Raw genomic sequence first — 25763 nt, 5'->3', positions numbered from 1 at the left:
GAAAAAAATGGAAACCTTACATTCCACGCTTACTGGATGCCCTTCATGATGGAGATGACGACCGCAGTCTTCAATTTTGCGAAGAGTTCTTAGCTAAATTTCACGAAGAGTACACGATGCTAGACAACATCTGGTGGTCAGATTAGGCACGTTTTAAGCTTAATGGCACAATTAAGACACAATTGTGTCTACTGGACTGCGAATAACCCAAGAGTGACAGTTGAGGAGGAGGTAAATTTAACTGGAGTGACAGTTTGGGCAGCCATATCTCCATTAGGGATAATTGGACCCTTTTTCTTTGAGGGATCTGTCACTACAGAAATTTACCTGGATATGCTGCAAACCTTCTTTTGGCCCAGGGTACAAGATGTTGTTGTTCGTCTTTCGGCTGCTCCCGTTCAGGGTCGCCACAGCGGATCATCCGTTATGATCCGCATACTGATTTGGCATAGGTTTTACGCCGGATGCCCTTCCTGACGCAACCCTGGTCACCTCTTACGACACAGGGATAAGGATTGGGTTTCGCCATGATTCCGGGCTGCCCTACACCCTCTCATTGCGCGGCCCAGTGCAGAGCTCCCGTCTTCAAGCGATCCTCCAACCCAAGCCTCCGAGTAGCCGGATTACAGGCGCACGCCACTACGCCCGGTGCCCAGGTTACAAGATCAGGACTGTTATTTCCAGCATGATGGAGCTACACCTCATTATGGACGTTATGTTTGTCAGTGGCTTGATGAAAACTTTCCTAAAAAGTGGATCGACCGCCGCGGTCTGATCGAGTGGACGGCACGCTCCCCAAACCTTACACCTCCAGATTTCTTTCTTTGGGGGCTCATGAAAGACCTTGTTTATCGTGAAAAGCCTCGTACCATTCAGGAATTGAAGGCTCAATCACTGCAAAGTTTGAGGAAATTGATATCGAACTCTGCAGACATGTGTGCCGCTCTGTGCCTGCTCGGCTGCAATTGTGCATCGATTACGAGGGCGGGCACTTTGAAAATTGCAAGTAAAACGGCTTGGTAGTTCCATAATAATTTTTTCTTGAATAAATGGTTAGATAAACATGTCATTCATTTATTTCTACCTTCCTGTACGTTGTAATACAAATGGCAAACAAACAATCAACTGACAGAAATCGAGTGCTACTTCTGACTCACCCTGTGTGTGTGTATATATATATATATATATATATATATATATATATATATATATATATATATATATATATATATATATATATATATATATATATATATATATATACATGTTGTTGTTCATCTTTCGGCTGCTCCCGTTAGGGGTCGCCACAGCGGATCATCCGTTATGATCCGCATACTGATTTGGCACAGGTTTTTTTACGCCGGATGCCCTTCCTGACGCAACCCTGGTCGCCTCTTACGACACAGGGATCAGGATTTGGGTTTCGCCATGATTCCGGGCTGCTCTACACCCTGCCCAGTGCAGAGCCCCCGTCCTCAAGCGATCCTCCAACCCAAGCCTCCGAGTAGCCGGATTACAGGCGCACGCCACTACGCCCGGTATATATATATATATATATATATATATATATATATATATATATATATATATATATATATATATATATATATATATATATATATATATATATATATATATCATAGACTCCGATAGAGAAGGACTGGAACCTCCCATGCTCGGGGTTTGTAACTTGAGTCTGAAGGATTAACTTGAGTCCAGGGCTAAAATGACTTGTAGAAGGGCTAGAGACACGATCTCGGGATCCATGTAGGGGTTTTTGAGGACGGCGAGTTCAATAGTGTCATTTTCTACACCACCTGAGGTCATCTTCAAGGTCAAAAGGTCATATTTCAAGTTCAAATTACTGAATTTTGGTATTTTTTGCCCGATTTTGTGTCTAACTCAAACAGTGAGAGATGGCTGATTGTAATAAGATGCAAGTGTGTGGAGCTATCAAACTTTGATATTTATTGTCATATATCGTATTACATGAACATTATATGCATGTCACAACACTATGCCTATTACAACTATGTCTATGTCTATCACTAGTTGGAGAGCTTTTCTTGCCTCCTGAGGCATCCCAAAGCTTTTTCTTTCACTTACATTGAGGACATGAGCTTTCAATAGAATGTTAAGGCCTGGTCACACCTTGACGTTTTAGCCAACGTATGCCGATTTTTGAATTTTTTTTCTAAAACGCTGGCACACGTTGAATACGTTATGGGTAAGTTTTGATAACATTGAGAGCACGCTGAAAAACACTGCCATACGTCGTTGTACGTTGGCTTTAAACGTTGTACTTTTTGGTTGTCCTCAAATTTTTGCATGCTTGAAATTTCACGACGTATGCCGGCGTATGACTCACACGTTCCGCTACGCTGGCCACAAGTTGTATGCACGGTCTGCGATAGTTGACAGACATCAACACATGCTACTTGTAAGTTAATCATAAGTTGAGACACGCCGAGGTAATGTTTAGCGTACCCGAAACTTATTTCTAACCTATGATTAACGTGTTGTTGGCACGTTACGCGATCGTTGCCACACAGACAGACGTTACTTTTAAGTTACTCATAGGCTGAAAGACGTCGGTATAATGGATCGTCCTTGCGTCAGCGTCCACGGCCACGGCCAGGACACTTATTTGCAGCATTCTTCAAACTTTTCTTGGGCATGACGAGGATGTTCACACTTCGATGTCTAGCTTGGTTATGATTCCAATTGTCCATCGGCAGCGTCTATTTAAAATAGTCGAGTTGAGCGTTTTAACACGTTCAGAAGAAACGCTTCAAATTTCAAAACCCCAGCGTCAAAAAACAAAGGCGAGTGACAGCAATTTAAATCGTTCATTGTAAACAATGAAAATATCTGAGTGGTACCGTTTAAAAGTCGTTGAGTGTAAAAAAAATCCAATTGTTGAGCGCAAGCGTCTACTTTCAATAGTGGAGATGCAGCCATTTAAATCGTTGAGTTTATCATTTAAATCGTTAAATCGTTAAACGCAAGGACGATCCATCATAACCCACACCCTCCCCCTCACACTCACCTACTACTGCCAACATGAACAAACTACTACTAATACTAATACTAATACTAATACTGTTACTGCTGACATGGACATCGACTCAAAAAGGACTCGAAAACACTGTTGGGTTCCCCTTTTCTGAGCAGCATTTTTTATACCAATTCCCAAAACCGCTGGGAACACATCTTTATATGGCAGTTGGAAGCTAGAAACACGTTAATTTTTTTTTTTTTGTCGACCGGAAGACGTCATTGGAATACGTCTACATACATCGATGTGTGTTGGGACTACGTAAAGAATTGGTTCAAAGCACGTCAAACACAAGTTAGAAATAAGTTTCGCGTAAAAAAGACATTACCGCGACGTGTTTCGACTTATGAGTAGCTTATAAGTAGCCTTTATGGACGTGTGTAAGCGTCCACATATCGTGTGTAAAACTTATCCCCATCGCATGCGGAACGTGTGTCATACGCCGAGTACGTCGTAAAATTTTGAACATGTTTAAAATTTCTTGACGTATGATAGCGTACTTTAGCGTTGTACTCACGTATACCAAACTTACTCATACCGTATTTGACGTGCCCCAACGTTTTAGACACATTTTTCTGAGGTCGGTATACGCTGGCAAGATCGCCAAGGTGTGACCGCGATGTTGACACTTCCATTACTACGGCAGTTATGATTCGAATCGTTGTGCGTCAGCCTTTTAATAGGCTACGTCACGACATCGTCGGCGATGCGTGCAACGCACTATGCCTAAGTTAGACTATCGTTGGGCATCGGTTGTGAAGGCCGCCAACAGGTTCAGCATTCGTTGGTATAAGTTATCTATAACACAACGAAACGTTCTGTGTCCGTTACCAATGCGTTATACATAAGACCAAGTCGCTATGAATACGTCCGAATCTTTAAAAAAAACATCAAAAGTTCAACGTAAGCCAGCGTTTTACATACATTTTAATACGTTGCCATCGCTGGCTAAATCAAGGTGTGACCGGGCCTTTAGCTAAAGTAGTACATGCAGCATTACTACTTGCTAAAGGTGCATCTACAGAGGATAACAGCTCAGCAAAATGAAATCGGCAACGCATTTTAGTCTTGTCATACAAATTATATGCATTATGTACAAAAAAAAGACTGCTGACATAGTTGGCACACTGAATCCACCTCTATTCAAATTATCTCGAAACTCAGATGACACCTCGTTACCATCTTCATCATCAAGGATCACCTCTATACCAGTGCTATCGCCATATTTATGAACAAGGTGTCTGGCCAAATAAACTACTTAATGCTTTAGGGAATCGTCAGACCCCAAGAGATCCTGAGTGTCTTGAAGAGTAATCTCGTCAATGAGTTCACTTCACTCATCTGGATTTATGGAGGTTGTACAGTTCTTGTCGCAATCAATCACACAAAACTAGATTCGGGCATAATGTCATGCTTAATGAGTGTTTGCAAATTTACAATTTTAGCTGCAGCCATAATGTCAACTATGTCAATGAAGAAGTTTCCACTGCTTCTTTGCCTGGCTTGGCCAAAAAACTTTTCCAAGGCTTCATCTGCAAATATAGCAGGAAGAACGTAGTCAAAGTCTTTCTCTGCCAGAAGCAATTTGGCAGCATCCACATTATTATGTGTGGACACAGTGAAGGCTTCAGCAGTTTGCTGAGTTAGCTTCAGCTTACGACCACCACCTCCTTGCCATGCGCAGGTAGATATAATTTGGCAGGCCTGCTCCAGCCTAGTCAAACTTGTACAGTCTGCTGTCCAAGGCTGTCTGGATTTGTCACGCAGATGGATAGCTGAGAAACGGTCTTTCACGTTCATCATCTTGAACCACTCACTCATTATCTGGGTGAGGATGATTGTGCCTTCGCTGATGCCCAGTGAATCCTTGAAGGTCTTTAAGCAGCGACAGTCTTGTCATACCAATGGTACGCTCTGGCGTTGATGGGGCTTGGGGAAAACAGCGGTGTGCGTCAGCTTGGTTAAGCGAATAGGAGTAGCCCGGTCAATCTCATAAACCTTCTGAAAATCACTCCAGTAAGCTTTGTACTCATTCCCATCTACGACAAATGAGTGTCTTGCCATCAACAGTAATCCAGTTGTTGTGAACATTTTTGAAGATGTGCACGTAGTCATACACTAAGAACAGATTGCTCTTGAATTGACAGCACTTGGCAACTTCCTGGGTCCTCCAAGTTTTGAATAAACACTGCGGTTGGTATTGCAATTGTCACATATCAAAGAAATCATAGTACCGCCAGCACCAACTACAGCTGATGCAGCTTCGATAAGGAGTTCCTTCAGCTGATCGGCAGTTAGTTTTTTGCAGGGCAAAATGCGTAGAATATAGCGTGGACCATCGAAATAGCAGGCAACTTCAACAACCATAGCATGTGAAGCAAGCATTTCGTGTTCACCACCCGCTGCTGCATTTTGAGCATATCCTACAACATGCCCTCCAGAAAATCGCAATGTCTCGACCAGCTTTACCTCGTCAAACATTAAATTGACCAAACGCTGCTGTGGTTTAAGCTGGTCAAACTAGGTTTTGAGGTTGGAGTCCTGCTGACTACTAGCAAGCATCTGTTTTACCTTTTTTGTTGATGGTAGAATGATTAAGCCGGATCGACGAATCATTTTGTATGCACTGGGTGATATGTTGTGAAGCTGCATTGCGAAAATCATAGTATCAGTATCAAATCGGAGACGATAAAGAGGTTTGAACATAAGATGCAGCTGCGACAGAAGGAAGGTGAAATGAGGAAGCTCGGGTGCCTCAGTCATCCAACAGAGCTGGCTTATTACAAGCTGAAGAATTTCCTTGCTTGGCATTCATAGATGTTTACCTGGTCAGTTATGGATCTAATCTGGGACCATTTTGAGAGCAGGCTGTTCTTCTTCAAAGGAAAAAGTCGTTTGGGCACCTCAATGCCATCTTTCTCAACTCTATTCAAGAAAGAATAGAAATCCAAAAGGTGAGTGAACTTGTTGGAAATTAAAGAACTGCTTGACAGATTGTCCAGTAGCATCAGTTCTTGATAGGTCAAGGTTTTCCTGGTCTTTTATGACGTTAAAGCCAGGAAAATAGGAGCTCATTTTAGCACAGAAGTGGTCGAAATCTTGGATATTGTCTGCAGCCTCATCAGCTGCCTGCATCTTCTTAGCTCTTGATTCTGACGTAGAAGATGATGTTGGGCGTGGGGCTGAGGTCACCTGCTTCAAAGCTGATTTCGGTACTCCAGGAAATATTGATGGGGGTTCTTTGGGTCGTTTGCCACCCCTGACACCCAATCACAATTGAAATGTGTCTCATATATATATATATATATATATATATATATATATATATATATATATATATATATATATATATATATATATATATATATATATATATATATATATATATATATATATATATATATATATATATCTCCTTTAAGCACCTCAAGCTTTCTTTCTCATTTGGCATTGCCAATATCCATCTCTCCCTCTCCTCAGGATCTTTTGGGAAGGATATGACCTTTACATAAGGCGTCCCATCATAGTTTCCTCGACAACCAAAGCAGCTGCAACGTGGCATATTGTCACCAAAGCAGGAAACAACACAAAGATCCTGTGAGATCACCAGATGGACAGTTTCTAAAAGAGAAACAAACAAAACATACATTAGTTAACGATGATAGAAATCAGCAAGTATGGAGGGGATCATTGATGATGAAGATGGTAACGAGGTGTCATTTGAGTTTCTAGATAATTTGAATAGAGGTGGATTGAGTGTGCCGACTATGTCAACCACCTTTTTTGTACAGAATGCCTATAATTTGTATGACAAGACTAAAATGCGTTGCCGATTTCATTTTGCTGAGCTGTTATCCTCTGTTGATGCACCTTTAGCTAGTAGTAATGCTGCATGTACTACTTTAGCTAACATTCTATTGAAAGCTCATGTCCTCAATGTAAGTGACAAAGAAAAAGCTTTGGGATGCCTCCTGAGGCAAGAAAAGCTCTCCAACTAGTGATAGACATAGACATAGTTGTAATAGGTATAGTGTTGTGACATGCATATAATGTTCATGTAATACGATATATGACAATAAATATCAAAGTTTGACAGCTCTACAAACTTGCATCTTATTACAATCAGCGATCTCACCGTTTATGAGTTAGACACAAAAACGGGCAAAAAATACCAAAATTCAGTAATCTGACCTTTTGACCTTGAAGATGACCTCAGGTGGTGTTGAAAATGACACTATTGAACTCGCCTTCCTCAAAAACCCCTATATGGATCCCGAGATCGTGTCTCTAGCCCTTCGAGAAATCATTTTAGCCCTGGACTCAAGTTAATCCTTCAGACTCAAGTTACAAACCCCGAGATCATGACATTCCAGTCCTTCTCTATAGGAGTCTATGATATATACATATAACATTGTGGTTCCATGGCTCGGATCATTAAAATTGCATCCAGTCTCCCCCAAAGGAAGAAAATGCCAAGATGGGTGAAAAAAAAAATTCAAAACTATATGGAATCAAACGAAACATGCACATCTTCAGGGTACAGTAATTAATTCCTGAAAGGTTCAGCTTCCTTGGTCAAATGCTCTCTAAGAGTAGATACATACATACACAATTGCTTTATTATATACAGTACAGATTGTATAATCAAACGTCTAATACGTACAAACTAAGATGACAAAGAACGCAAAGTACTTACCATTTAGTCTGCAATTACAAAGCATGAGTGGACATGTATTAATGTTTATTATATTCAAACAAAGTAATAAAAAAGAAGAAGAAAAAATACCCCCGAGCAGGAGTGCCGGTCATCTCTGCCAGAGGTCGAAAGTAAGTAACTCTGTGCCAGACTGGAATAGGGGCAGTTCATAAAGTACGTAGGCTCTACTTCCGGGTTTCAAAACCACCCACCCCCCTCTGTGTGTAGGCAAGTGACCACCCACCCACCCCCATATGCATCTCATATCACATCACAATACTTGAAGGTTACAACAAACTGTAGATTTATCTCAAATGCATCAGTAATACAGTAATATGGAACACTTATTGACGTCCACGGATTCAACATCACGTCGAAAATGTTTCTGTGAACGGGGATATTTTTCCCCCTCACGATGACGACAGGTTCACCTTTATCTTCTGAAACTCTTTCATGTAGTCCAACACCACTTTCATAAAGTATGTATGCAGCCGTCGTACCACCCACCCACCCACCCCTGTACGCAGCCCGTACGCGGGCTTTAAACCACCCACCCCCCTCATACATCGCTAATCGCTTGCAAAGCCAGCAGTTCCTTATGAACCGATGTTTGTAAGTCATGACAATGCAGTCCCTAGCGGTGTGATTTACCTTTTTCTTTTAATATCACAGCACGTCATTTATGAAAATAAAAGTACAAATTGTCATTCAAGACAATGTTAATGTCATAAATGAAAGTAAGTGTGCATATAAACTTGTGTTCCATTGTTTTAGTTAAATCTGACAAAAGCTTCAAATGTAATATTTGTCTCGGAGAGTTCCGGTTCTTAATTGAAGACTTTTTTTTTTTGTATGTACGTACCTTATGAACGGCCCATACGGGGAATCAGAGCGAAGTTTGAAGGGCGATAAAATTGGAACGAGAGCAGATTTCAAAAAAATGGCTCGTGTTGTTCTAGATAATAGTCCATAGTATCTGAATCACTAATAACATTTGATCTCTTGATAAATGAGGGAGGAGATACGATTTGAAATCGACGATTTTCGCAACTTTGACAGCCTCGTGACGTTGACCTCGAAAGTTATATCGTTGTGCATGTCTTATCGACCTCTATCCATTCCACTATTGGTTATTTGTCTACACTCGGTTTGATTGTGGACGGACGGACGGGCGTACGTACGGACAGACTTCGAGACTGTTATTATTAGGTCATCTTTACTGAGATGATAGAGATGACCTTAAAAATTTTTAGAGATTATATACAGATATCTAACTCGAACGACACTTGGTAGAGCATATATCTGCGCCAGGCTGAACACTTTACGTTTTGTATCCTACCGATTGGTCCAGATGTAGATCCGGCCTTTCGTCCTGGTCACACACCAAAATATAAATCACCTTCTAGTCACCTACTCAACTCATCTACCAAGTTTTGTCATAACCCATCTGCAACTTTTTGGAACATTGTGCTATATATCGTGTTTTGACCCATCTCTCAACGGTGAAGAATAACTTACAAAATTAAAACATTTCCGTATCTTCACCAAAATCAAATCGATTCGTCTGTCACACTCCTAAGTTTCGGTGGAATCATCTTTTTGAGATATTATGCTCGATGTCATTTTGGCCCCCCATCTCTGTGGTGAAGAATCACGAAAAATTATTGTATCTAAATCCAGATCTTCAGGAAAATCTGAAAAATTCATCCTTGGCATAACTTTTTGAGATATCCTGTTCACAGACAGAGACATGACAACATAACCTCCGTCCACCTTTGGTGGAGAGGGGTGGAGAGAGAGAGGTGGAGAGAGAGAGGTGGAGAGAGAGAGGTAGAGAGAGGTGGAGAGAGGTAGATCAATCAAAGCAACAAAAGGGTTTATGAATGGATAACAGCAATGTGGGCAAAGTTTAGCATTGCAAGAACACAAACCCTCAAAAAGGCAAGCACATAACAGCAGCTGAAGGAAGGCTTCATCAACATCATTCAGTCACGATGATCCAAGCTTACAGTCACACATTTGCAATTAGCATGATGTACACACCTTTGTAAACGTAACATTTTGTGCACAATAAAAACAATGGCCTGTGCGAGTTAAAATGGCTTTAAAAAATAAAAAAGTATACATTTCCATGCCATGTGTATGTATATCAATTAGGGTTTTTTTTGGTTTTAACCATTTGTTCTTTTGTTTGGTTTCTTATTTTTAATTTTAACGATAGATCATACTATTACCTGCATTTATATCACAGCATCATTTATTATGAAAGTGCAGTGTAATCTATATATGGGTATTGTGATGTTATTCCACCCAAGACAAGCTGTAATAGGATGTGAGGTACCTAGGTACTCCTGGGACTGCAAATTTTCTAGGGTTTGGACAGACGTAAACTGGTTGGGAGACAAAAGATTCAGAAGCCAATCCTTGTGAATGGACAGATGGAGAACATGGCATTTTCCCACTTTGAAAAACTAATGAACAACTTATTCCCAGATTTGCATAGGCTGATGCCACAGCTAAAAGCAACGTCAAGAGCAACCATTTTTCTGGAATTATAGTAATTGTATGGTTTTTATGAAGGACAAGTGGCATTAATTTATCCCCTGCATGATACAAATTGAACTCTTCAAATGGGGCTTTGTAGTCCTCTTCAAAATATTGTTACGAATTTGGAATTCACACAACATACAGGTTCCTTTAGTCAGCTATGTCGATAAGTGCTTGTTCCCTAGATAGCTCACCTTCCATTGTTTAAATGTTTAGAAATCGATTAGATGCGCTGCGGATCGATTTAATAGTTAGGGAACGAAACAATAGAGACGTCCCTCCCCCTCTTCTGCGAAGAGGAAGAAGAGCCTTTCCGTCACATGATTCATGACGTCAACAACTCCCTCCCACCCGTGGTTGAGCGGGGGATGGATCACGAGGGCATGAGTCACGCCGGGCGCGGGGGAGGGGGCCGAGAAGGATAAAGAGGAGATCCTTTCTTTTGTTCGGGTTCGGAGTTGAGGGGAGTCGTTCAGCAGGCCATTGGGTCCTGCTTGGCTTGCGTTAGGGTTGAGGCTTTCGGAAGCTTTTTGCTTCGGCTGGCTCAGTGAGCTTCAGCTGTGGCCTGGCTCGGGAGGAGGCTTTTTGCTTTGGTGGTTCAGTGGGCCTTCGGCTTCTGCTTGGCTCAGTAGACTTTTTGGAGAGCTGCTTTGTTTGGGAAAGAGTCGAGCCGGTTGCTCGGCTCGAGCAGCGAGTGGTGGCTTCTTCTTCTTCTTCTTGGTTCGTGGAGCTCTTTGTTCTCCGTTTGGTTCCTGGCTTGGTGCGACTCATCAACCTCTTATTGGAGGTGGTTCCTCGGGGAAGCGACGCATCGACGGGAAGGATCGGCGCCTTGTCTCACCAGCACATGTTGAGAAGCGCGGGAGGATTCGCGGGAGTTCGGGAAGGATCGCTCACGGCGATTGGATCCAGCTCACTCTCGCTGGAGCCCGGGTCCGAACAACTTGAAGACCACACGAGGTGGAGAGGTTCGAGATAGATTCTGGGTTGCAGCTCACCTGTCCTCCAAACTGGAGCTCGTTATTAAAGGCCTCAGCCACCATTTCTTGGGTGTGTTTGTGCGTACGTGTGTCCATGGGCCCGTCTAATAAGTAGGAAATTGTTAAGTGCTTTGTGTGCTGTAAATCTTTGCATTGCATTTCGTATAGTCGGAATAGTTCTGCTCTTACATGCTTCCCTAGTTCCCCATTATGATTAATAAATACCCCAATTGTTAAATGTTTTCAGCTCATCGCGTCGATTCTTTCATTGACTGAGCATTTCGTGTGTTGGGAGTTAGAAAGCCGTTGGTTTGCCGTAAAAGGGGGACATTTGGACCGACGGTTCTCGGCGAGTAAGCCGCTCGGGACAGGCTCGCCTCGGCGGTTTGTTCCGTACGAGTTCCGTTGAGGGTGGAATACCCCGGTAGTTGGATCACGTGGGTATTTAGGTACATTGAAGATTGGCAAATATTTAGGTACTTATCCGGGCGGCGATCTATATTCCGGGCGATCGGTCGGGCCGACTCGACTTGCGGCTCCGTCAGAGCGGTCGGTTGGTGGCCGACCCCCGGCACCGCAACAATATGATTGTCTTTACACAAATATGAAGCAACTGCAGGAAACTACACAAGTATCATCCAAAATACACAAGACATATGGCCCTCACAAGTGGTCAACATTTTGTCTTGCAAGTGGTACAGCATTTTCAAAAATGAGGACAAAGGTCTAAAGAGCCAAATCAGTTTTACTTATTGCAGATGTCAGATCATCATGTAATCTTCTTCTTCTTCTTTCGGCTGCTCCCGTTAGGGGTCGCCACAGGTTTTACGTCGGATGCCCTTCCTGACGCAACCCGGCCGCCTCTTAGACACAGGGAGTCAGATTATCATGTAATCTTAATGGTAATATTCTCCATTCCTCATTGCACCCATAGAACAACATGTAAAAAAAAAAAAAAAATTAAAAAAAAATTGTAGAACTACCAAGTTTAGCGAAATTTCAACATGATGCAAATATTAAAATAAAAATACAACAGCACTCTTCAACTGATATGCCTCTGCCCACATTATCACATCACGAGCAAATACAACCCATCCCTTCACTGACGGGAAACTTTAAGAGGAGGAGGGAGAGAGGTGAGGGGTGAGGGGTGAGGGGAAAAAAAAAAAAGAGAGAGAGATAGAGAGAGAGATAGAGAGAGAGATATAGAGAGAGATATAGAGAGAGATAGAGAGAGAGATAGAGAGAGAGATATAGAGATATAGAGAGAGATATAGAGAGAGATAGAGAGAGAGATAGAGAGAGAGATATAGAGAGAGATATAGAGAGAGATATAGAGAGAGATATAGAGAGAGATATAGAGATATAGAGAGAGATATAGAGATATAGAGAGAGATATAGAGATATAGAGAGAGATATAGAGAGAGATAGAGAGATAGAGAGAGAGATATAGAGAGAGAGATAGAGATAGAGAAAGAGATAGAGATAGAGATAGAGATAGAGATAGAGATAGAGATAGAGATAGAGATAGAGATAGAGATAGAGATAGAGATAGAGATAGAGATAGAGATAGAGATAGAGATAGAGATAGAGATAGAGATAGAGATAGAGATAGAGATAGAGATAGAGATAGAGATAGAGATAGAGATAGAGATAGAGATAGAGATAGAGATAGAGATAGAGATAGAGATAGAGATAGAGATAGAGATAGAGATAGAGATAGAGATAGAGATAGAGATAGAGATAGAGATAGAGATAGAGATAGAGATAGAGATAGAGATAGAGATAGAGATAGAGATAGAGATAGAGATAGAGATAGAGATAGAGATAGAGATAGAGATAGAGATAGAGATAGAGATAGAGATAGAGATAGAGATAGAGATAGAGATAGAGATAGAGATAGAGATAGAGATAGAGATAGAGATAGAGATAGAGATAGAGATAGAGATAGAGATAGAGATAGAGATAGAGATAGAGATAGAGATAGAGATAGAGATAGAGATAGAGATAGAGATAGAGATAGAGATAGAGATAGAGATAGAGATAGAGATAGAGATAGAGATAGAGATAGAGATAGAGATAGAGATAGAGATAGAGATAGAGATAGAGATAGAGATAGAGATAGAGATAGAGATAGAGATAGAGATAGAGATAGAGATAGAGATAGAGATAGAGATAGAGAGAGAGAGAGAGAGAGAGAGAGAGGAGAGAGACGGAGAGGCAAGGGGAGAATTTCAGCAGATGTGACGCAGTTTAACGTCCGTTCAAGAGATGGCACACACATTGATGAATCACCCTGCCTGTGAAACACTGGGATGACATTTTATAGCTGGGTCGGGATTTGAACCCAGGTGAGACAGCTTAGAGCAAGTATATGTACCCCTCAGCTATCCTGCCGTGATCTGATGATTCATTGCTGTTATGGGAGGGGGAGCATGAGGGGAGGGGAAGGCAGCACAAGGGGATGGGCATAATTACCATCTCGACACGTGTGGAGATAACCACCATCCGGACAAGGGTTATGCCCGGACAATGGTTATCGCCACACGTCCAGAGAGAGAGAGAGAGAGAGAGAGAGAGAGAGAGAGAGAGAGAGAGAGAGAGAGAGAGAGAGAGAGAGAGAGAGAGAGAGAGAGAGAGAGAGAGAGAGAGAGAGAGAGAGAGAGAGAGAGAGAGAGAGAGAGAGAGAGAGAGAGAGAGAGAGAGAGAGAGAGAGAGAGAGAGAGAGAGAGAGAGAGATTGGGGGGGAGGGGAAGAGAGAGGGGGGAGAGGGAGAGATGTGCAGTAGGAGGGTGCTGCACTGCATTGGAGAGAGGGGTGGGGATAGTGGAGTTCGCAGAGACAATATGTTATGCTTTATTTAAAACACACACACACACACACACACACACACACACACACACACACACACACACACACACACACACACACACACACACACACACACACACACACACACACACACAGTGATGGGTGGAAAAAAAAATGTGGTTCTGTAATTTGGAAAAAAACGGCTCAGAAATCAGGTGTTCTCTTTAATATAATGTAATATAAAACAGGAGTGTATTCATCCGTCTGACCCTGAACTACTCCCTCAGTTTTGGGGCTCATCATACCAAACCTTCTTTGGAATGGTTTAGGGTTCCAGCCAGTGTCATAGGGTGGGTGAGAGGTTTCATAAATACCTCAATACAATGACTGACTTTCGATGCATATGAAACTGTTCCCGATCCGGGTGTAACCTCAGAATGGCGTTTCTCTTGGTTTACCTCACAAGTGTTTGTATGTAATATTAAAGGAATAGTATGAATTTGTGACTGGATCGATACTATGTGGAATGAAAATATGGAGAGATCGAGTTTAAAAAAAGATTCCGTAACTCATGTGAGGATTCCTTCCACCCATGACATCAATGAAATACTTCGTTTACCTCATAAGTGTTTGTAATATTAAAGGAATGGTATGAATTTGTGACTGGATTGATACTATGTGGAATGAAAATATGGAGACATAGAGTTTAAAAGAGATTCAGTAACTAATGTGAGGATTCCTTCCACCCATGACATTTGCAGAATCGTCATGACATCAATGAAATACTTCGTTTACCTCATAAGTGTTTGTAATATTCTATTTTGTTAAATTAATGTTGTAGTATTAATTTGGGATTGGAATGATACTATTTGAATGAAAATAGAGAGAGATTGAGTTTCAAGCAGAATGAGGAAATCATGTGAGGGGTTCCACCTGTGACATTCGCAGATTTGCCATTTGTAGTTTCGCCATTTATTGCCCAAGTCTTTCACGAACCGGCTGTCCAGCCCCTCCATGCATAGCACAGTCGGGTACCTCGCCATTCAAAATTATTTTGCTTTTTAACTCACAAAGAGAAACTATACAACTTTTATAAAGAATCACCCTGTCCGTGAAACACAGGGAAGAGAGTTTATAGCCGTGTCGGGATTCAAATCCAGGTTACACAGAGCGAGCATGCGTACCTCTCGGTTTTCGTGCCGTGATGTAGCGATTCATTACTTCATAACTGAAAATACTATTTTACACATTGTGATCATATAATATATTGTTACGGCTGTGGAAATTCGCATTACACCATAAAGGGCCCTCAGGTGAGATATCTCCATAGGTACATGTGTAGTTTGCCCAAACCTGTTGTATAGAGGGAATTTATGTGATCCATCCGGGCTGCGACGCTTTGAGTTAGCCATTTTTCTATTCTATCTTTTATTTCAAGCAAACAACATCTCAACAACCACGCCATCCCCACCACAGCGCCAAGCACACCAAACCACGCTACCTCAACAACCACCGCATTCTGACTCGGCACACGGTTGCCAGAGGCCTGGCCTTCGACGAGGGAAAGCAGGCGGCCCCCGTTCCCCCCACTCCCCCGAACAAATGGCGCCGCCGCGGTGGATTTCACTCTGAGAGGGAAGAGGAAGAATGCCACGGCGGTGCGAGCGTCGCCGATTGGGCGGAAGACCCCTCCTTCCGGAAGTTTCCAGCATGTTCTGGAAGGAGGGGCGGGAGTTGAGAGGGGGCGGGGCTTTGTGAAAAAGGGGGGCAGAACGCGAGCGCAAGGGGCGGGGCTTGCTGAAGAAAAAGGGGCGGAACGAAAACGCGAAGGACAGTGAAGTTGAGTTTTAGGCCGAACGCGAAAGCGAGCAAGTGAGGGGAGCTCGGCGGAAAAGGCCGAACGCGAAAGAGTGCGAGTGAGGAGAGCTCGGCGGAAAAGGCCGAACGCGAAAGAGTGCGAGTGAGGAGAGCTCGGCGGAAAAGGCCGAACGCGAAAGAGTGCGAGTGAGGAGAGCTCGGCGGAAAAGGCCGAACGCGAACGCGAGCTCGGCAGGAAAGGTTAAACGCGAGCGAGTGAGGAGAGCTCGGCGGAAAAGGCTGAACACTAGCGCGGAGAGCTGAGTGGAGTTCCTGAGGAGAAGCACAAGCGGACGAGGAGGCTGGCGGACTCAACCTCGCTCGCTGGACCGTGCTGGTTGGGTCGCTCCGGACCGAGGGCGCCTTGAGGGGATCGGCAGTGCTGGCGGAGCCGGATCACGGTGGACACCAGCTCGGGGAGCTCCCTACGGTCACGCTCTTTCAATCATTTCTTTTGGGTTTTTGTATCAATGCGTGTTGTTGCAGTCTGTGAAGTAGAACTGTTTTAAGTTTTGCTGTGTGTACGCGTTAGTCGGTTGTATTACATTTGCTTTTTGTGCATAATTGTATGGCTGTAAATACATGCTTTCCGTGTGTCGCGGAATAAAATGCTTGCTTGTTGAACTGTTCCCGCTCTGCTTCGTCTCCTTCCTTTTAAATCGACTCTCCATCCTGCTTCACGAAGGGGTTCGTAGTGGGTGCAACATCCCGGTAATTAATCGGAACCGTCAAGGCCGACAATAACACCACTCGGTTATCACTGTAGCACGGAATGGACCGCTTGAGCGGTTCGTGTCTGGAGTCGGCCTGTGGCATGGTACGATCGCCCGGTCGACCATCCGCGTGGGTACTTAGGTAGGTCGAGTTTGGCGAACAACCCTATCTTACGCGGGTGGCCGATTGGCACGATTGTGGTGAGGTCGAAAGGCCCACCCGTGACTAGCTCCCGACGTTGGTCCGAGGGTCACGACAGAATTGTCCGTCCGGTGGGCGACGTGCCGCAATTCGAGTTACATGGCCGTTTGCACGCCGGCGGGTGCGAATTCGCAACAATCTTTTGCCTTCCTAGCTCCGGTATCGAACTGCAGTATCGCATTGATTGAAGCTTGAAGAACAGCGCCAAGTGGCTTCATCACGCAATCCACAAAACAGCTTAATAACCTTTTAAAAACGAAACACTTAATTTTTTATTTGTATTTGTCTATGCCGCAGTGACGGGTCGTATCATGGAAGAACGCACAAAAAGGGGAACCGTCATGGAAAATAAAATTTCATTTTCAGCGAGCCAGCAATCACCTGTTGCACCGCAGAACATGTGGCCAACAACGCACATGAGTGGCCGCTGACCTTTGTTCAAGTCGATCGATATTCAGTGACAGTGCAAATATTGTAGAACGCTCGCCAAATGGCTTAAGCTCTCAAACGAAACGGTTGATAAGAAACGGCTCGCTTGGCACGCGATCAGCAATCACCGAACCATATTAAACATACACCTCCCGGAGACGCCCAAATTAGACAAATGAACACTTTTCTTCGCGTCAAAACTGCTTCTGGGTTCGATTCTGGAGCCTAAATTTTGTAATTCTTCTTCGTTTAAGAGATTCTACAGGTTATCACATGTGCGGAAATTAAATAAAGCCACAAATGCTGGCGTCTCCTGGTGTTTATAAGCATTGTAATGTACCCAGCAATTCATAGCTATGATGAATAGGTATTCAACAATACGAGTGAGAAAAATGGGGTGAAAAAAAAACTGTCGTTAAGAAATCGTTGTGGCCTGTTCCAAGTCAAGGCATGGTTGAGCAGGCCAAAAAAACATGGCAGCTTCAGAACCCAATGAAATTACCTCGGATACACATCAAGACCCCAAAGGACGAGGTGGCTGAGGAAGCGCCTGATAAAGGATATAATTAAATAAGGCCGTTAATTATCTTCAAAAAAGGGGTGTTTTAATTAACCCAAACAGCCAATTTTCACTCATGCACTTCCTTGGAGTTTTCTTTGTATGCATGCAAAGTTTCAGGCTGCTATGTTTCATGGTTTTGGAGTAATATGGAGGAGACACACACACACTATTAGTATAGATTATACATTCGTATACCAAGTTTCATTTAAATCCTTTAGCTGTTCTCAAGCATCACATTTTTACCTGACATGACCTCTGATCTCTTGATGCCAAAATATATACTTATACCAAGTTTGGTCAAAATTCCATCGCTAGTTCACAAGTTAGCATGGGAACAGACCGTTTATCTCATGAGAAATCTGACCTTTGTCCTCTTGACTCCATAAATGAATAAGTTTATCGTTACATTATACATACTTGTACCAAGTTTGACTTGAGTCTCTTCAACCATTCTTAAGTTATTGCAAAAACAAAAACCTATCACAGATGGACAACCTGAAAACATAATGCTTCCAGCGACTGTCAGCGGAGGCATTAAAAAAAAAAATACTCCCGAGCGGGAGCGCCGGTCATCTCTGCCAGAGGTCGAAAGTAACTCTGTACCAGACTGGAATAGGGTAGTTCATAAAGTACGTACGCTCTACTTCCGGGTTTCAAAACCACCCACCCCCCCTCTGTATGCAGGCTAGTGACCACCCACCCCCCTCTGTATGCAGGCTAGTGACCACCCACCCACCCCCCTCATACATCGCTAATCGCTTGCAAAGCCAGCAGTTCCTTATGAACTGATGTTTGCAAGCCATGACGATGCAGTCCAAAGCAGTGCAATTTACCTTTTTTCTTTTAATATCACAGCACGTCAATTTTGAAAATAAAAGTACAAATTGACATTCAAAACAATGTTAATGTCATAAATTAAAGTAAGTGTGCATATAAACTTGTGTTCCATTGTTTTAGTTAAATCTGACAAAAGCTTCAAATGTAATATTTGTCTTGGAGAGTTACGGTTCTTAATTTTTTAATACTTTTTTTTGTACGTACTTTATGAACAGCCCATACAGGGAATCAGAACGAAGTTTGAAGGGCTATAAAATCGGAACGAGAGCAAATTTTAAAAAAAATGGCTCGTGTTGTTCTCGATAATAGTCCATAGTATCTGAATCACTAACATTTGATCTCTCTTGATAAATAAGGGAGGAGATACGATTTGAAATCGACGATTTTTGCAACTTTGACAGCCTCGTGACGTTGACCTCGAAAGTTATATCGTTGTGCATGTCTCATTGACCTCTATTGGTTATTTGTCTCCACTCGGTTTGATTGTGGACGGACGGACGGACAGACTTCGAGACTGGGGTTATTAGGTCATCTCTACTGAGATGACCGAAATGTATATGTATGTATACACACACACACACACACACACACACACACACACACACACACACACACACACACACACACACACGGTAGAGCGTCCAACCTCTGCCCCATAACACACCAAATCTCTGCCCCGTAATGCCTGATCCACGAGAACATATCTGGCCCAATACATTTTTGAAATACCCTTATCATGCAATATATCGTTTTTGGCCTTATCTCAATGAAAAAAAATCTAGTAGTCAGATCCAGATCTGGATCTTCACTAAAATCGAATTCGTTCGTCCTTGTCATACACCAAACCTGTCCGCAAAATTTTATCCGGATCCGTCCACAACCTTTTGAGATATCCTGTACACAAACCGACAGACAGACAGACAGACAAACTTAAATGGGGTAAAAACATAACCTCCTTCACCTTCAGTGGCAGAGGTAACTCGAGAGTTCATAGAACACGATACCTCACGGTGTAATTTAAATAAAATAATGATTTTATAGATCATTTAAAAATATTGTTCCAGAAGCTTAGCACTATTGAAGCAGTCTTATATGCAGGGGTTCACATAACTGGTACACAGGTGCTCATGCGCGGTTTAATTTTTTTTTTTTTAAATATATGCGTATTTCAAAGATGCTCAAAAGCGTACCACCACAACAGAGGCTTTTGATGGAAGGTTTTCTTAGCTGGTGTACATAAGATTTTTCCGTGAAAAATCTGAAATACTGCGATTTCAAAATTAAGTAAATGTATGCATGCATGTATATATATTAGTGCGGGCCCGTTGGGGCGGGCCCGTAGGGGCGTGCCAGTATATACAGCTTCGTGCCTGCAGTATCAGGTCCCCAGCATCAATTGTGACGTCATATCAAACGAAGAAGAAGAATTGTGACGCCCCTCTCTCTCGCCCCCCCTCTCTCCCCTTCTCTCCCCTTCTCTCTTGCCTTCCTCTCACCCTTCTTTCTCCCCCTCCTCTCTCCCTCCCCCCCTCTGTAAATGTATTCACAAATGTCTACCAAGCACAATGATTAATTCCAACCTTGGGAAAAAACAGCTTTCAAACCCTTGGGAAACAGCTGTTTCCCTCAGGAAAATTCAAACCTTGGGATTAATTAAGAATTTGAATAATAATAATCAAACCTTGGGAGTAAATAATTAAATAATAATCAAACCTTGGGATTAATTAATTAATTCAAATCTTGGGAAAGAACAGCTTTCAAACCTTGGGAGACACTTGGGAAACAGCTGAAATGGATGAGGAAGAACGATATCAAACTTTGAAAAGGCACATACGTCCCCAGTGTCGATTGTGACGTCATACCAAACGAAGAATAATTGTGACGTCAATCCTTCAAAAAAAAAACCCATTAATTAAATAAACATTAATTGTGACGTCATAGCACCGTGTCCTGTCATTGGTTCACAGATACATGGCCGTAACTTGGGAACCGCTCGTCCGATTGATATCAAACCTTGAAAAGGCACATCCGCGGGGCCCCGGCAATATTCCTGGCAAGTTTCAATCCGATTGGACCGGTGGTAGTCTGGTTATTAATAATTTGGGAAAAAAATGGCATGATAAGGTGAGAAGGTGGAACGACACCTTCAGCTGCCATATATAAACCTTTTCAACACTGAAAAAGCAATAAAATGGCCGTAACTTGGGAACCGCTCGTCCAATCGATATCAAACCTTGAAAAGGCACATCCGCGGGTCCCCGGCAATATTCCTGGCAAGTTTCAATGAGATCGGACCGCCGGTCGTCGAAAAACGGCGGTCGCAGACAGACAAACAGACAGACACACAGAGATTGCTGGAATTATAGATAGCTATATATGGAGAAGGCATGAGTGAAGAGGAAGGAGGAGGTTCAGAAGCATCCGGAAAATGAAAAAAAAATATTTTAAAAAGCGGCTTGTGAGTGTGTCAGCTTAAGCAGAAGGTCTGATGGAGCGCTTACAGAGGAGCAAGATGCAAAGAAAGCAGAGGTGCTTGGGAAAGCAGACGAGCGTGCTCGAAGCTGACAAAAGGGGATCGGTGTGTAGAGGAAAAGCATGGTTTCTCGGCTCTCAATTCACGATGGACATTCCGTCAAGGTCTGGTTGTGGATGGTGCAGTTTGGGAGAAAAGTTTGGCTCGCTGGCATCTCCATTTCCAGTGGACCTTGTCCAAGTGCCCATGTGAGGAAGGTTTCAGTCTCGTCACCTCCTACTATTTGTGTCTTTCACTCTCACCTGTTAACATAATACTGAGGAGGAGGAAGAGAAGAGCTTAATAGCAAATTGGATGAAGATTAATCATTTTTGTGACTAGCAAACCATTTCTGCTGATACTCATTGGAGAACCCAATAAAAAAATTTTTTTTGTGTGTGAACCCCTGCTTATACACCACCCCATTTAGCATGTCCAAGTACTGCTAAACTGGAGGTTCTTGGAAGTTCAAAAAGAGCGATTTGTGTTCTACAGTGCTCAAGTATACAATTCAATTGAAATAAAATAGGGATTGTAAGACGTATAAAATAGGGATTGTAAGATTGTAAGACGATTGTAAGACGGGATTGTAAGATGTAAGAATAAATCAATTATGGAATTTCCCACCGTTGAGGCAGTGTCTATTACACCACCCTATCTAACATTACATTAGTTCTTTATGCCCATTTGTTTCCTTTATGACCTTCTCAAAAAACAGTAAGTTTCCTGTTTGGAATTATTTTCAATTTTGTTTGACTGCCAGACAGGCAGAGTACAATAAATTCTCACTCCTCTCTATGCACGTGCGATCGGGACGAATTCAGAGAAAGTACTGTAAAATAGCAGATTTGGATTCTGATTCATGCTCAAAACACAACATTAAATTCAAATAAGTGGTTCCTCGATCATAAACTGACATTTGTAGACAGACGGACAGACATGAAACAATTGCTCAACCCCACTTTTCGCTTAGCGTTCGCGGGGCAATAAGGTGAAACACCCTGATGTCCCTGGGTTGGCATTTGGTCATTTTCAGACATGAAGAAGTTGGGTCTTTCCACTCTGATGAAAGCTTCAGTTCTGACTAGTAGTTATAAGCACCAGGTTTTGTCTCCAGCAATGGTGGAGGTTTAAAAAATAAAAATGTCACCTTCCTGATAAAAACGTCCAAGATGCTGTTGACACGGTACAAAGGCAGATCAGTTACTGCTCCTCTGCAAGGACATACGGAGTCCGTTTTAGCATCACCTTCATTTATTCCAGATCCTCTAGTGACCACACCATTCATATTGATGGTATTCTCGACTCTGCTGCAAGTTATTGAATTGGAATACAGATTCACAGATTACAAAGCACACAATCATTAAGAACAACGGCATTGTCCCCACAAGCATCTGGTACAAGGCATGCACAATTGAGGTCAATCAGATTTCCCACCAAAAAAGGATGACATTGATCATCGAATATGCCTAAAGTGGAGTCTCATGTTAGAGACGGCAAAACATTTTGTGGATTACACGTGCACTTTGTTTTTGCATTAAAAGTTTAATAAGAGCTTGCATAACCCCTGTAACCCTAGCAATGCATTTGGTTTGTCTTTTGGTCTCAGTGGCGTTCCATACAAAAAAAAAAAAAGTGTTTAAAAATAATAATAATAATAATAAACCTACTGAGAGGCTAAAGAAGTTGCTATGGAGACACGCAACTTACCTTTGAAACACCCCCCCCCCCTTCTAGATGTGAACAGGATTGATATATCAAGTTTGTTACGAAATAAAAGTTAAGAATCTTTCAGCATCCAGTTTTTGAACCAGAAGAAAGGGAGGAAAGATGCATCAACATACCTGTACTGAACGGTAAGATGTGAACAAAGGTAACATGAGATGATAGCCTGGACCAGCCGTCTGCTGCAGTAAAGCACCTCCTCTGTGTCCACAAGGGAGGGGGGAAATATATAACAATTCAACCATGATGTGGAAAATGTCACTCAATACTCCAGAATAAAAATTCAATCTTTTGAAGCATTTATCGACTCAGATGATGTGGTTGTATCAGCGCTTCCCACATTACTTTTGCAATGAAAAAACACCTCTCTCTCTCCCTCACACTCTCTCCCTCCCTCCCTCACACTCACACTCTCTCCCTCCCTCACACTCACACTCACTCTCCCTCCCTCACACTCACACTCACTCTCCCTCCCTCACACTCACACTCACACTCTCTCCCTCACACTGACACTCTCTCCCTCCCTCACACTGACACTCTCTCCCTCCCTCACACTGACACTCTCTCCCTCCCTCACACTGACACTCTCTCCCTCCCTCACACTGACACTCTCTCCCTCCCTCACACTCTCACTCTCTCCCTCCCTCACACTCTCACTCTCTCCCTCCCTCACACTCTCACACTCTCTCCCTCCCTCACACTCTCACACTCTCTCCCTCCCTCACACTCTCACACTCTCTCCCTCACTCTCACACTCTCACACTCTCACACTCTCTCCCTCACTCTCACACTCTCTCCCTCACTCTCACACTCTCACACTCTCTCCCTCACTCTCACACTCTCACACTCTCTCCCTCACTCTCACACTCTCACACTCTCTCCCTCACTCTCACACTCTCTCCCTCACTCTCTCGCCCTCACTCACACTGACACTCACTCTCTCCCTCACACTCTCCCCCTCACACTCTCTCCCTCACACTCTCCCTCACACTCTCTCCCTCACACTCTCTCCCTCACACTCTCCCCCTCACACTCTCTCCCTCACACTCTCTCCCTCACACTCACACTCTCTCCCTCCCTCACACTGACACTCTCTCCCTCCCTCACACTCTCTCCCTCCCTCCCTCACACTCACACTCACACTCCCTCCCTCACACTCACTCTCACTCTCCCTCACACTCACACTCACACTCACACTCTCTCCCTCACACTCTCTCCCTCACTCTCACACTCTCTCCCTCACACTCACACTCTCTCCCTCACACTCACACTCTCTCCCTCACACTCACACTCTCTCCCTCACACTCACACTCTCTCCCTCACACTCACACTCTCTCCCTCCCTCACACTGACACTCTCTCCCTCCCTCACACTGACACTCTCTCCCTCCCTCACACTGACACTCTCTCCCTCCCTCACACTCTCTCCCTGACACTCTCTCCCTCACTCTCACACTCTCTCCCTCACTCTCTCCCTCACTCTCTCCCTCTCCCTCTCTCCCTCACTCTCTCCCTCTCTCCCTCACTCTCTCCCTCACTCTCTCCCTCACTCACACTCTCGCCCTCACTCACACTCTCTCGCCCTCACTCACACTCTCTCTCCCTCACTCACACTCTCTCTCTCCCTCACTCACTCACTCTCTCTCCCTCTCACACAGTGTTTGCACGGAATACCTGTAGTACACAGATACGTGTCCTTCTTCGATTCGGTGCAACGAGGAGATGAGCAGGGCCAAGGCCAGGCCGCACACAGCGAGGAGAGGGCCCATGGGGACCATGGCTCGTCAGACTCAAGAAGAATGCGGAGGAAACGAAGTGACATGAAATAACTCGACAGTGATAGTTTGAAAAATAAAAAAAATATTCACACCAAAAAATGTTTTAAAACAGATTTCATGCTCCACGTACCCGGATGAACAAATATGTGTCACGCTACCCTAAAAGATTAGTAAACGAAACAATAGTAATCCCAAAAAATCATATTTAAAGAAAACTCGCACATTCCAAATTTATATTCTCCACACACTTACCTCACAACGCCAACACCTGAGAAACTAATGGGGTTTTAATATAACGTAAGTATAAAAGGCCCTCCGAGCAGGAGTGACGTCATCTCTTGCGCGAGACTCGTTAACAAACTGCCCTCAAGTCATATATACATTCCACTAATCGGTTATGACTTCCAATAGTTCCCAATGCTGTTACCATTTGGGCGCGAAAATGTATGTCATCCTGTCCCAAGTTCAGGTGATGCCGTGTATTGAGGAAAACGAAATCCTGAGACACAATGGCCTACCCTTTAATGTTCAAAAGCAAAATGCAATCAGGACAGGCGGCTTCACGTCGCGATTTGAAGGACGGTGTGCTTCGTGGTGCTGCGCCCTTCCCCACCTTCCCCAGTATGTAATTAGTCACCCTTTGACTTTTCCCTATGTTTATAGAACCAAAACCACGATAAGAAACAAGCAAACGTGCCGAGTAGGCAGAAGCCCTGCCTCCAAGGGTGATGGTGGGCGAAGTCACGCCCCCGAGACTGATGATTGATAGGCATGATGTCAGAAGCTGGCCGAGCAGGCAGAAGCCCCACCTTCCCGGGTTTTGTGCGAGCAAGCCAAGCCCCAGATAAGAGGAGGAAACAGCGGTTAGGCAAGACGTCGAAGAAGAAGGTTTGGTTGTGCAGTAATCGCAAGAAATTGAGAGTGCATGTACAAAGTTCCCACCGTTGCCTTTTTGGCTGCAATTTGCATCATTGGTTGGAGGCACAGCTATGTCGCTGATGCAGTGCCACTATTACCAGTATACTGGTGCTCATTTCGCCGACCTCGGAAGGATGAC

The 25763-nt window shown here is 43.4% G+C and overlaps 1 protein-coding gene and 1 pseudogene across 2 annotated transcripts in view; both read right to left on the bottom strand.

Moving 5' to 3' along the window:
• Positions 1-25089, bottom strand: part of LOC147023585 (erlin-2-B-like) — a 39142-nt gene extending 14053 nt beyond the window's left edge. Inside the window, exons 1-3 of one of the 2 annotated variants that reach the window (XM_085889105.1) lie at positions 24959-25089; positions 24603-24717; positions 23049-23130 (exon numbers count right to left, since the gene is read on the bottom strand). In XM_085889105.1, coding sequence (XP_085745231.1) covers positions 23049-23130; positions 24603-24706 — 186 coding nt within the window. In that variant the 5' untranslated portion in view covers positions 24707-24717; positions 24959-25089. Of the gene's footprint in view, positions 1-23048; positions 23131-24602; positions 24718-24836; positions 24861-24958 lie in introns of those variants that run through there. The other variant, XM_085889106.1, reaches the window with a different exon arrangement.
• On the bottom strand, positions 510-650 carry LOC147023586 (signal recognition particle RNA; annotated as a pseudogene).
• Positions 25090-25763: the final 674 nt, after the last annotated feature.

Source organism: Eptatretus burgeri, chromosome 7 (genome assembly GCF_056783735.1).
Source record: "Eptatretus burgeri isolate ZD-2024b chromosome 7, Ebu_testis_v1, whole genome shotgun sequence".
Lineage (NCBI taxonomy): Eukaryota > Metazoa > Chordata > Myxini > Myxiniformes > Myxinidae > Eptatretus > Eptatretus burgeri.
This window is presented reverse-complemented; position numbering and strand designations above follow the sequence as displayed.